At 36.0% G+C, this 13122-nt stretch overlaps 1 protein-coding gene across 1 annotated transcript in view; it reads left to right on the forward strand.

Moving 5' to 3' along the window:
- The window catches only part of ADGRV1 (adhesion G protein-coupled receptor V1), a 273565-nt gene that overhangs the window by 221670 nt on the left and 38773 nt on the right, over positions 1-13122 (forward strand). Inside the window, exon 87 of the mRNA XM_050986466.1 lies at positions 7049-7206. Within this exon, the coding sequence (XP_050842423.1) occupies positions 7049-7206 (158 nt within the window). The remainder of the gene's footprint in view (positions 1-7048; positions 7207-13122) is intronic.

Genomic DNA, 13122 nt, shown 5'->3' on the forward strand with positions numbered 1-13122 from the left:
AGTATTGTGATGCAGCTGTGGTTTTTGCTGACCAATGCAAAATCATTCTTCCCTGCTTAGTCCTGTAGAAAAGTCATCCCATTCAGAAGTTCTAGCTAAGTGCACTCATACTAAACCACTGAGTCGTGAAAGAGGGCATATTGTGTCTTCCTGAGTCACAATACCACTGTGTTTGCCTTACAGTGTTCAATTTACTTAAGATGTCACTTTTTCTTCAAAAATTTGCCAAGGTTATTCATTATATAATATCTTAGGTTGTTATGAATAATGAGACGTGAGAAATGCAGAATGAATCTGACTGTTAGTGTTCAGCTTCAGTTACTTGGCCTTTTAGTCATATTTTGATCAAGGTATCCATAGCCTTCCTTTTAATACATGTCAATACGTAAATGCAGTACATTATATTATTATGACTTTTTCTATTGTACCTGGAGTTTTCTGGCTGGGAGTGACCAAGGTCTTAGGAGGGCACATGGCCAGGACAGCTGACACAAGCTGACCCAAGGGATATTCCATGATATATCCTGTCTGCTCAGATATAAAACCTAAGAGAAAGGAGGAGGAAGGGGACACATTTTTTGTTATGATGTTTTTCTTATGGAGCAAATGCTACACATAGTCAAGTCCTGCTTCCTGGGAAGTGACTGTACATCATCTGCTGATGGGAAGTAGACCACAAGTCTTTTATTTTCCTTTTTCTTCCACATGCAACCTTGTTCTTTGCTTTATTAAGCTGTATTTATCTGACCTGTGAGGATTTTTTGATCTTATTTGCCATCCCACCTTCCTCCCTGCCTTCCTGAGGAGGGGAGCAATAGAGCAGCTCGGAGAGCACCTGACATCCTGCCAAAGGGAATCCACCAGAAAGCTCTAAGGTTTGGAGAAGGGTTTGAGTAGTGTTTACAGTCTGTAGAGGATAGAAGGAGTCAAATCTTACTTAGAATCATCCATAATGACCTCTTAGAGCCTCTGCCTTGTCATTGTTATAGAAGTATCAAAACAATATATTGGAGTGATGCAAAACAGACTTAGGAATTTTGGGTAGGAAGAGGATCCATTCTTGATTAAAGATCCTTAGATCTATTCCAGTGGGTTTTCCCCCCCAAGTCAGATTCTAGTTTTCCTTTCCCCTTCCCTAAGTAGACACATTGCCACGTTGTAGCAACTTGGACCAACATTTGATTGCAAAATGTTGTTTTAAGCTATACTTTTATACAAATGCATCCATAGAAACAGAGAACTGACTTAAGTACTTTCCTCTTAGCTGTAATCCCTTTATTGTACTTTTTGACCTTGCACTAACATTCTCAAAAGCCTTGTAAAAATTATTTTATGTCACAAAGTTTTCTTTCTGTGATGCAAATTGGAAATTTTAATCTCTTTAACCTATGCTTAATATATGATAAATATAAATAACAGAATGATTACTCAATGCTACCATTTGCATGATGTTATTACTCAGAGCACATCTGAAAAAAAAGGTTGCTTTCTGAAGGCTTGGGGCAGGGAAAAGTAATGCTTTGGTTGCCTCTGTGGCTATTGTATTGAAACACAATTTGCCCTTTTCAAAAGAAACTACAAAAAGGAAATCTTTGTTGATGAGTTGTTTTAGAATTCTTCTGTCTTATCCCAGTCTTTAGACAGAGTTTGTCTCTCTGAAGATCTTCAGATCTTCACCTTCATTAGGCCTGGTGTTAATGTCTTCCTGTTTTGCCATCTGTGCTTATGTCAAATTTCATTGTCATGGCTTATTTTGTGGAGATAGTGTCCTGGGCTAGGTGACTGCATTTTTTAAGCCCTCACACCACCCCATGCCTCAAATACCCAGGGACTTTTCCTCAGTTTGTGGGTTTTCCACAGGGGTGGTGCATACGTAGAAAAGACAAAGGAGAAAAGACAGAAGCAACAGAAATAATAATAACAGTAATCACAAAATGTACAACAGCTATTCCAAGAATTAAATATACAAATCCAGTTGCAATCATCAACCCGATTCTCAGCAGACACAGCTCCCAATATCTGAGTCCCAGCTATTAGAATATGGATCTTAGCCAGGTACTGGGGCTAATTTCCTGAAACCAGTCTTAGGGTTAGAGTGATAGAAAAAGTTCTGATGTCTGGTTAGCCATTTCTATGGCTCAGGCTTTTTCAATTGATGGTATTGCGAATGGCAGCAGTGCATTCAGTTTCAGTAAGATTTAACATTCCATATACCCGTTGTTCCTTTAATAGTAACATATCTGAAGCCAACTGACTTTGTAAACCCATTTTTGACACTTGTTAGAATTGCAAGTTAAGATCTCTGACTCATATCTGATCCATTACTGAAGGCATGTATCTGCCACATAACATTCCCTAGGACCCACTGGTGCTGTGTAAAAACCTATCTTTCATCCCACTTTATCTGGGGCATATATGCTACTGATCCATTCTTAGCTTTGTTCAGGAGAATTAAGTTCTTGTCATGTCCTTCCTGCTGATGAATAGTGAAAGACACAATTTGGGCAAATGGATGGGGCTACGATCCTGCACCTTAGACCAGCATGCGGAGTTAGGGTCAGACACTTTTCATCAGAATATCTCCAGACAAATCCAAGTGATGTACTACAGTGGCTTGTCCTGCAGCTTAAGGTGTCTATCAAGTACATTTGGGACTTGAAAATAGCCATAGAATTACATGGCAAGTGTTGATTTTTGAATTCCATACAGGGGTATCCCAAACAAATATACGTGTTACATATTATGACATGTATTTTCTCAGTCAGCCAAGACTCAAGGGGATGACAGGTCTTGCAGCACAATTCATAATTACCTTGGCACACTGAAACAAGTGTCAAGGGTGTGTTGAGGATGTGTCTTCACATACTTTAAAGGCTTCAAAATAGGGTTCTTTCTCAATCACATCAACATATAGTTGGAGAAATTTTGTAGATAATAGCAGAATTACAGAATATTCAGACTTGGAAGGGACCCACATTCCTGTCCCACTGAGTAATTCTGCACACCCTGAGAAATTAAGTTTTAGTACACAAATTTCTCATACAAAATACAAAAAAGTTCTCATTTTAAAAAAAGGTTCTTATATAAAAAGATTTTTAGATGAACACATCTTCAAATTGAGCCTATACTCAGCTCTCCAGAGGATATATTAAAGCTCTGTTGTGATTTAATTTTGACACTAAACAAAAGCTGTGGCTACTGTTTATGGGGTCATAAGTGAAATTAATTCCCTTTCAAATTTGGTTGGTTTTTTCTCTCTTTTTTATTATTTTTTTAAATTTTATTTTCAGTGGGAAAATTGGTCTCATTACCTTCCTTTGCAATAACTGTACAGGAAATTGCACCCACAAGTTGGAAGCATGTGTGATCGACAGTGTACTATAGTTACTGTATTGATTGGAATAGATAAAAGAAGTGAGGTGAGGTGAAAATAATGTCCCAGGACACATGCTAGAAAACCTAACAGTAGATCTGGCATATTGATGTGAGACTACAAGTATTTTCAAAAACAGGTCTTGATAGGTGGTAAAAGGCTTTTCTGAATTTTATCCATGAGCTAATTTTAGTCCACGGCTGTCCAGCATTCTAATTTAGGAAGGGGACTCAATTATTTCCCATGTCATATTTTGTTTTGTTTTGTTAATATCATTTGGGTTACCTATTAATTCTTCTGATGTTTCTGAAAAATTGTGCCAAATCATGATAAATAAAAGGCTTCCGGGGCAGAACTTGGAAGGTTAATACATATTTGCATGATTCCAATATGCATAAATTCTTGAACCAAGTGTCTCATGCTAAATTTGGTAGAATTTTCTGGTTCTCAACTGGTTGAAATAAAAGAACACATGCATGAGATAAAAGTAAAAGCTTTTCCCAGACAATTTTTTTTTTGGAAAAGAAAAAATAAGTAAAGATAAAAGTAACAAAATATTCAGTGTTTTTTCTTATGTAATCTTACTAATATTCGGTCTCCCAACAAGTTCCTGTCAATTAAAACACAAGCAAATCACAAAAATTGTTAAACTGAAAATACAAGCAAATATGGGGGCCAGTTAAATGTTCCATCAGTTTTTGGTATCAGCTTTCTATAAAGAGGTACTTATCTCAAGTTCCTGCTGACGGCTTTTCTCATAAGGACAGTGTTTTGACACATGCAATTGCATTCTTTAAGTCCTCACACAAAGTTAACAGAGACATTTATAGCAATCAAAACAAAATTAGACATCAACAAAGTCAATGATCAAAACAAAGTGGTCAGCACAGAACCAAAGTTAAGCCCTCCAGTCAGATAACAATAGTCAAGAAGGGCAAGAGTTTTGGCAGCTTGGGACAAAAGCTGAATAGCTGTCTTTCCAATGCTAGAAGAGATCTAAACTGGGATCAAAAATTCTCAAAAGGGTGAGGAAAAAAAACCTATGTTTTGATAAAAGGAAGTGTTACTAGGAAGTCATGGTATCTCTATAATAAAATAAGAACTGAAGAAGTTAAAAATGCTGGAGTGCTGGTTTTTTGTTGATCTTTTTTTTTTTTTTGGTTGGTTGGTTTGTTGTTTTTTTGTCTCTCTTGCAGAAGGCAGTATTTCAGTGGATAGATTTTTTTTGGTTGGTTGATTAGCTTGATTGGTTGGTTGATTGGTTGGTTGGTTGGTTTGTTGTTTAGTTGCTCTGTTGTTGCTATCACTCAAACTCAACACAAATAAAATACAGAAATCTAGGGCCTTAAAAAAAAAAGAACTTGCTAGAAAGCTATACTGCAGGAAATAATGCTCATCATCAGAAAAATAATGTTTATGTAGTATTTTCAAGCTTCTACATCAGTCTTTCTAGGCCTTTTAAAGTAGAGCAGTTGTGCTCTGAAACGTCAAATAAGCTGAATTTTAAGGTATTTTTCTCATATATCTACCCAATGCTAGGAATATGCAGTACACAGTAGTTCCATGCAACAAATATGTCACAGTAATGGAATAATAGTTGTGTCCCCAGTATTAATAAATAATTATTTCATATATAACAATAAATAATTGCAGCTGGTCCCTATAATGTTATCCCATATGATTTCTATAATAAAATATATCTGTCAACATATGTAATCACATATATGACTATATATGAATAAATCTTACAGGATTATGTGGTTGTCATTGACTTGCACACCATGGCTTCAAGAAAAAAATTCAAGTAAGCTTTGAAGATTAATATGGCTTTGTGTATTTCTTTACATAACTTTCCAGTATATTTTTTAGAGCAAGTACCAAAGGTTATTTGTAAAAGTGATCCACCTTTGTAGGTTTTCATTTTTATACAGTTTTTTTTTTTTTAACTGAATATAAAGGAGTGTTCACGATAAAGTTTCAAAAATCTCTGATAGATTTTTGGAGTGTATATTATTATTTTCTGAAATACAGAAATTCATCAAGTTGAAAAAAATACAGATTTGAGAACATAAATATGATTTTATAGAGGATTATTCTTGTGCTAAGATTCTTGTCTTCAGTATAATCATTAAAGCAGCATAGGTTGTGGTAATGTGATTTCATTTTTTAGTGCTAATTGTGACAACTCAAGAATGCATTTGGAGCAAAAAAAATACCTTTCATACCTAAGAAATAATAAAAACTAGAAAGATTAAGTGGATGGGATGTTGTGTCCCATATCAACCATGTTGAGAGCAGGTCAAGAGCCTTGCCCTCTACTTAGCACTCATGAAGTCACACTTGGAGTTCTGGGTTCAGTTCTGGACTTCTAAGTACAAAAGGGACATAGACAGACTGTACAAAGTCCAGTGAAGGCCACCAAGATGAGCAAAGGAAGTATCTCTTCTATGAGAAAAGGAACAAACACTTTGAATTGCAATGCAGAGTTCCTACTTTCCCCAATGCGTACTTGTTCAGTTATCAGATGATATCTAAGCTTGGTGTCTGACTGAGCCTCTACATTCTGCAGAGAGCTGTGAAAGGTATCTAGATTGTGCTGGAAATTATTTTTGGAATTCACTGAGTATGCAGGACTGCTGTTCTGAAAGATACAACACAGGATGGAATCTTGACTTTATGGTAGTATATGAAAGTACACCTAAGCAAACCCAGAAGTTTTATCCAACCAGGTATGCCAGAGAAACATGTACCTAGGCCTCTCTCAGACATATATCAGCATCAATGCTAAGGTTACTTAGACTAGCTGATCTGAGAAAGAGAAGGGCTGTAAGTTACACCCTCTTAACAGGGATAGCAGTGATCACATAATCTCTAGACATACTGACTCCTGCGCTGTCCCTTGGGCTGCTCTGTTGTGCGTCATCTGTAGAGTGGGTCAGTGTCTGTAAAGCCCATACTGGTCTCCAGGGAGAGACCACAGAAAACCCTGATCTCTCATACCCCTGAGAGCTCCCTTTAACTGCCATCCCCTTTTTGTTCAAGCCATCATCCTATATGCATAATTTTACTATTTCAGAGATAATTCATATTCTTGACACATCTTTAAAAATAATTATAACTTAAATAAATGAAAAGGGCAAGGAAAGACTGAACAACTGGGGGAAAAGAAAGGGGGAGGGAGTGAGCATTTGGCTTCTGTGTGCAAATGACTTGAGAAGGAATAGTTATGTTGTCTTTAGGACTTGTTATTTTATTTGAAAAATATGTTTTTCAAAACTTAATTTGTGTTTTCAGGAGCTAAATATAGAAAATTGCATAATATCCTTTTAGAAATTAGTGACTAAAAATGAGCACTTTAAATGAATATAGAAGCATTTAGTTTGTTAAAATACAATATTTTTCATTTCAAGTTTAAATTTTTTCAGAATTGGTTAAGCTAAATATAACATGCATACTGGAAGAGCAAAAGCTTTACTTCTTAAGATATAATGATGAGATAAGAACCAGCATTACACAAAGGAACCTATCAGAATTACTCTGGGAACAGAGTTAAAGAATTTGTGGTTTGTAAAGCACATCCTTTTTCAAAAATATTTGTTTCTGTCTTTTATTTATGGCCTTTCAAGGTGTCTCTTATGCTTATCAACAGCATTTTTTTCCACTTTTTTCCATCAGGTGTTTCATTCCAAATGCCTATGCTGCTCTCTTCACTGCTGCTCTGGTGCCATTAATGTGCCTCGTGGTGGTTTTTGTGGTGTTCATCCACGCCTATCAGGTGACTCCTCAATGGAAGGCATATGATGATATTTTCAGAGGAAGAACAAATGCAGCAGGTATGATTTGTCAGCAAACAAGTTGTACTTTTTAATGGTAGGGACTGTTCTTGCCAGTTCAGAGAACCCCACCTGAAACCATTGTTCAGTAGATACCTACGCACTTACTTTAAGATTAAGCTTGCTAATGTCCCTTTGATGTCTATGAAAGTACTTTGATGATCAAAGCTATGCAGACACTTAACTGTCTGAGGGGGTTAAAAATATGTAAAAACCTAGAACAAGAAATTAGTATCACTGGATTTGTGACTAAGTTTAGTCTACCTAAAGAGAAGAACAGAAATAAAATTAAGCACTGGCCTGCTTGGAGCACTGTGTCCCCATGCTAGATTTTGGCTGGAGGTACTGAACATCCTGTCCTAGGGAGGGCTGGGGCTGCTCAGGTGCACTGATTGCCCACTTGCAGAGTATGATCTCCTATGAATGCAGGCTGTCCCTCCTGCTCAACCCCAGGTGATGGGCGCATCTCTGATCATTGTGTTTTGCAGTGTATTTTGTATCTGTGAAGCCAAGCACAGGGAACCCTGTGCCCTGGGCTATTTGGAGTTAATGCCTCTGTTCTGGTATTTCCTATGCTACTTGCGACTGAAATGTGCTTGAAAGGAAAAATCTGTCTTGTACAAAACAGGAAGTTTCAGGCAGCCTCCTCTATCAGAACAATTTCAACTACAATGTTCCCAAAATAAAGTTGTGGCAGTTTAGACCAATACTGTAATAATAAGACACTCTGTGGGAAGCTTAGAATGTTTCTATTCTCTTCACTGTATTTTTTATAAAAAGAAAATGAGCTTTAAAACCTAATGCAAATAATTTTTTGATGTTTGGGGTACAAAGATATATTCCTTTCTTCAGAAAATTATCATTAATATTAAGTATTTATAATCTGGACACTTCTGCAAATATTTGTGTCCTTTTTAATGACACAATGTTAACTTGACTAAGATCTGTATGAATTCAGATAAGGTCTGATGATATCCAAGACCTTAGTTGCACTCTTTCATTTCTCTCTGATATAAATGCACAGAGCTGGCTCTTCTTGTAAGTCTTTCAGTTAATTTATTTATAATTAACTTTGTTTGGGTATCTCTAAGGATATTCCTAATAATATGTTGAGGGTTAAGTCTTGTCTCAGAGCAGTTAAACTAAAGGAAAAAGGAACGGAATATTGAACTAATACCATAAATAAAGTTGTCATGCAAAATGGCAGAAAGTACTAATAGAAATTATAATTGCATGACATGAAGATATGAAATAGTAGGATTGAAACAAATCTTTGATTTAGCATGGAATTCAGGGTATTTTCTTCCTTCAATAGAATCTAGAAAATAGGGTGGAGAATGCCAGAGTCTCAGAAGACAAGAAAAAATATCAGAAAGAGAAAAGTTCAGTAAGATCTCTTCCTTCTTCTTCTTATTTTTTCTTTTAAGTAAATTTTAACTTTTACTACTTGTGCACCTGTAAGGCAAAATGCTGTTTTGCTACCAAAGAGCTTTTGTAAACGCAAATGAAATGCTGCACACGATGACAGTGAGAGCAGGTTGGAGAGGGAATGTTTTAGAGAGGAAAACTTACTGTCTCCTGCAATATATGGTGGCTTGTAATTGTATAAGGAGATTCCATGTAGCTGTGTTTATGATTTAAGCTTCTAGAGAGAAAATATGGTGATCTGTAGTTTGTAACATTGCCTATAACTGTATAACATAATACTAACTGTTGATTAGGATCTCTGCGTTTTTTGACTGAATATTTGTCTTCTGAATTAAAGGTGTTAATAGTATATTTATGCAGTTTTTAATGTCTTCTGGGTATATTGTGCTTGTAAGACATAGTCAAAGGCAGTTTGCAGTGGTAAGGCCTAGTATCATAATCTTGAATCTTGACATTCACTCAGTGTCTATCTTACAAAATTCCTGGGAGCTGCTCCTGCTTCTGTTATTGTAGCCACATAAATGGCTGCTTTGGGAAACAACATTTTTCATGTCAGTAATTTTTTCTATAGTCAGTTTCATGATGATATTTTACTTTTGAAACAGAGACAAGGTCTTGGATTATACCTGCACCAAGTTCTGGCTTACAAGACACTATGTGTTAGGAAATTCTTTGGCAATGTTGCCTCCTTAACTTGCATGGACATACAGTATTTTTTCTGTTTTCTTATGGCAATGAATATGCCATAAAATATGAATATGCCTTCTCTCTGTTTCATCCAAAACCATAGGAAAGGTGGAGCCACCAAGCAACAGTTTATCTTTGTCAAAGGCCTTAGAGATTCAGGACAGAAGACATCTGTTGCTCTTCCCTTTTCTACTAATACGTTCACTCCATTATAGACAGTCATCATGTTATTCTTCTACAGCTATTGGAATAAATTCTGTAAATTCTGTAAAACATCTTGCTGAACTTAGGTAGTAGCATAGTGGTTTACTATTTTTTTCTGTCCTAGGAGTAGAGTTTGTTACTACCCACACTAAAGGAGACTCCTGTGTACCTTTTCTTTCCCGAGAGCAGAATAACTGGCTTTTAGGCATGTATGGTGAAACCCAGCAAAATTCTGGGTTTCACCATACATGCCTAAAAGAAAGCATTTGATGACTTCAAAGATGATTTGTTTCTAGACAGATAAATATTTTATTGGAAAACTATAGGGTATAATTGGAGGGTGATTACTTTTATTTATACAATGCCCTTTTTAAATTTTACCTCCTTTTTGTCGTGCATATATTCTTCCAAGTCCTCTATATTTTTCCTGGGTACGCTTAAGTGGTATTTTCAAGAAAATACCGTGGCCCAGCTATGGTATAGACAGCTAGCCCAGGTGAAATCTATTTTAGTAATTGGTGTCAATTCCTTTGGCAGTGGTCTGTGATCTTCCTAGAAGGTGTTTGTACTCTTTACTTGTGTAAAAGAATATGATTAAATCAAGGTTTTCGTGTAGAAAAAACACAGGTAAATAAGTTAGCCAAATCTTAATTTGAGCAATGTGCTCACTTCTCATTACCCTGTCTGCAGCAGAAAATATGTGAGTTTGCCCTCTCATGCTCTTTTTTACCATTCCAGAATTTCTGTTACATGGGCATGTTGGTTAGCATGGTGACTGATATAGTTTACTTAGCTCAGGGAATTTTCCTCAACAGTAGAGGGCTCAAGAAAGGGCAGTTGGAGAATCATGAATTAGTTATCTCTTACAGCAATCAGCTTTTTCTTCTCAAAAGTGAATATTGGAAAGAAAAGTGTGAAAGGCTGAAAAAACTGGGAAAGATGATTTTCAAGGAATGCTAGCTCTATCCCTGTAGTCATTCAGAGGTACGCATTGTGTTTGCTCAAAAAGAGTCCTCACTTTGTACTCATTCTGTTTGCCAGCCTTTCAGCAAACATGTTCTGTTGGCTGACTGTCCTCCTATATATAGAAACTAACTTCTCAAAAGTTAGCCTTGACAGGACCCAAGTCAGAGCATTCATTGGATAAATAGCCTTTGGGCTAACTAATATTTAAGTTTGCATCACAGGACACAGTTGGCCCTCGTGGCTGCCAGGGCACTGGTGACTGATAATTCAGTTTGTATTTGACCAAGACCCCAGGTCCCTTTCCATGGCATGCTTTCCAACATCTCACTTCCCTGTCTGTCCATCCATCCAGAGTTGCCCCACCCCAGGTGCAGAATATGGCACTTTCCCTTACCGAACTTCATATGGTTGTTGATTGCCCATTCCCGTGCCCATTCCTGTGATTTACTGAGGTCTCTCTGCAGGGGCCTCCCTGCCTTTGAGACTCAACAGATCCTCCCACATTTGTATTATCTGTGACCTTGCTTAGTGTCCCTTGCAGTCCTGTGTCTAAGTCATTTATGAAGATGAAAAGCACAGGGCAGAGGATGGAGCCCTGTGAAAACCACTAATGACAGAGGTCCTAATATGCAAATACAGAAAATGAATAGTAACAGTACAGTAATCCAATATAAATTGTTATGTTTTCTGTTTGCTAACCTTTCCTAATTTCACAAAAAGATTTAAAAATGTAACAGAACAACTTGATTGTTCCCCCCCCCCCGATAATTGTAAATAGATAAGCTTCATTTATTGAATGAATCTTGAACTGGCATAACTTTCATTAGCATGCCCTGCTCATAAATATGCATTACAACTTACCTGAACCAGATATCATAATTGCAAAAGTGCCAGAATTAATATAAAGATTAAAACTTCAAATGTTGTCAAAATAGAACTTCATGAAGAATGTCTTGGAATTTAGTTGTAAAATTCTAACTACCTACTTTCATCTTCCTTCATATAAATTTCTTTAATATGAAATTGTAGAATTGGTTGGGTTGGAAGGGACTTTAAAGATCATCTAGTTCCAGTCTCCGAATATATTTAATGTTTTAGCAGTATGCAATTCCTAGTCACAACAGAACATGCTAAATAGTCTGCCTGCACCTACTAAGACAGTAGGCTTTCACAGCATTCAGGATGCACACTGGATATTTTAGTCTTCAGAATGCTCCAGGAGCTTTTCTTTTTTGTGATTAGGAGAAAAAAAAAAAGAAATCTTTGCCTTCAAGTTTTTTTGCAAATTCTATTAGGACAAAATGCCCAAGTATAATTAGAAGCTGGAATAAAGAACTAAGATTTGAATAAGGTAATAACATAAAAGTATCCTCTTCACTCATGTAATTTAGATTGCTTGCACTATGCATCACATGTCTAAATTAGCTTTTGTCCTTTGAAGAAATCTGCAGAAACAAGGTCACATCAATGAGTTGTGACTGCACAGTTGTAATTTTAGCACTCATTTAATATTTTGCAACTGTGCATTTAAATAGTTTTATATGGAAATAAGTAGGCTCATATTTTTCTTTGTTCTGTTGATTTGCTACTTTTCTGGGATTTGCCATGTTCCCTGCATAACAGTAATAGCATAAGCTATGATAAAATGCCCTTTTTTCCCCTTTTATTGTAACACAAGGTGTCTTAAAGTTGTATACAGAAACTTGCCAAAACCCTGAGATTTAGTGCAAAGGTTAGAGAGGCCAGTCTTTTATGATTTTGAAGCAGTGATGTATTTGTTATACTTAATGGAATATGTGATTTTCTTTTAGAAAGCATACTTTAATTTTGAAATTTTACTTGCCACAAGGGTCAGCAGATGAAAAAATATAAATGAACAAAATATTTTGTACACATTTTTTACTTCCTATTCCTACAAACTATCAATAAACATTTTTTTCCAGTTCAATTTCATGGACATGGATCTACCAGCTTTTTTGTATCTAGCATCTGGTACTGTTAAATTCTGCACATTTATCATTCCCAGTCAGGATTCAGTGGTTTTGTTATGATTCATTGATTGCATTTTCTTGGTGGTGTATTTCCTTCTTTGAACTTTATGAGAGGAATCTGTTTTGTTTGTTTTGTCTTTTATTTTGGCCTCAAAATCCTGTTACCAACCCCCCTTTTTTTTTTACTGCAGCTGTCAAAAACAATTGAAAACTGAGCCAGCAAGATTTGGAACACTGTTTTTCAAGCTTATTTTAAAAAAATGATTTTTGTGACATTTTTATATTTACATTGCTGAGTTTATCTGATAACTTCTTAAGCAATAGCCTGTAAATATTTTACTAATTTAGGTCTCCCACAAATTGTTGAAATTATCTGAAGCAACACACTCTCCCCAGTCTTCTGGGGAAAAAAAGTTTATAAAGATCTTTCAGGTTTTGCAGTAGGTCCTCATGTTTACCTAAAAATGGTTAAAAGCTATTAAGGTTGCATTATCAGTTGCAGTTTAACAGCCTTAGGAGAGGGCACATAGTAAATATTTATATGTAAACTCAGAATACAATTAAAGCTGTATTATTCCATTGCTTCTTTTATTGAATTTCTTACTTATTTAGAAAATAAAGAAAATGGAAAAAAACCCCA

Source organism: Serinus canaria, chromosome Z (assembly GCF_022539315.1).
Source record: "Serinus canaria isolate serCan28SL12 chromosome Z, serCan2020, whole genome shotgun sequence".
Taxonomy (NCBI): domain Eukaryota; kingdom Metazoa; phylum Chordata; class Aves; order Passeriformes; family Fringillidae; genus Serinus; species Serinus canaria.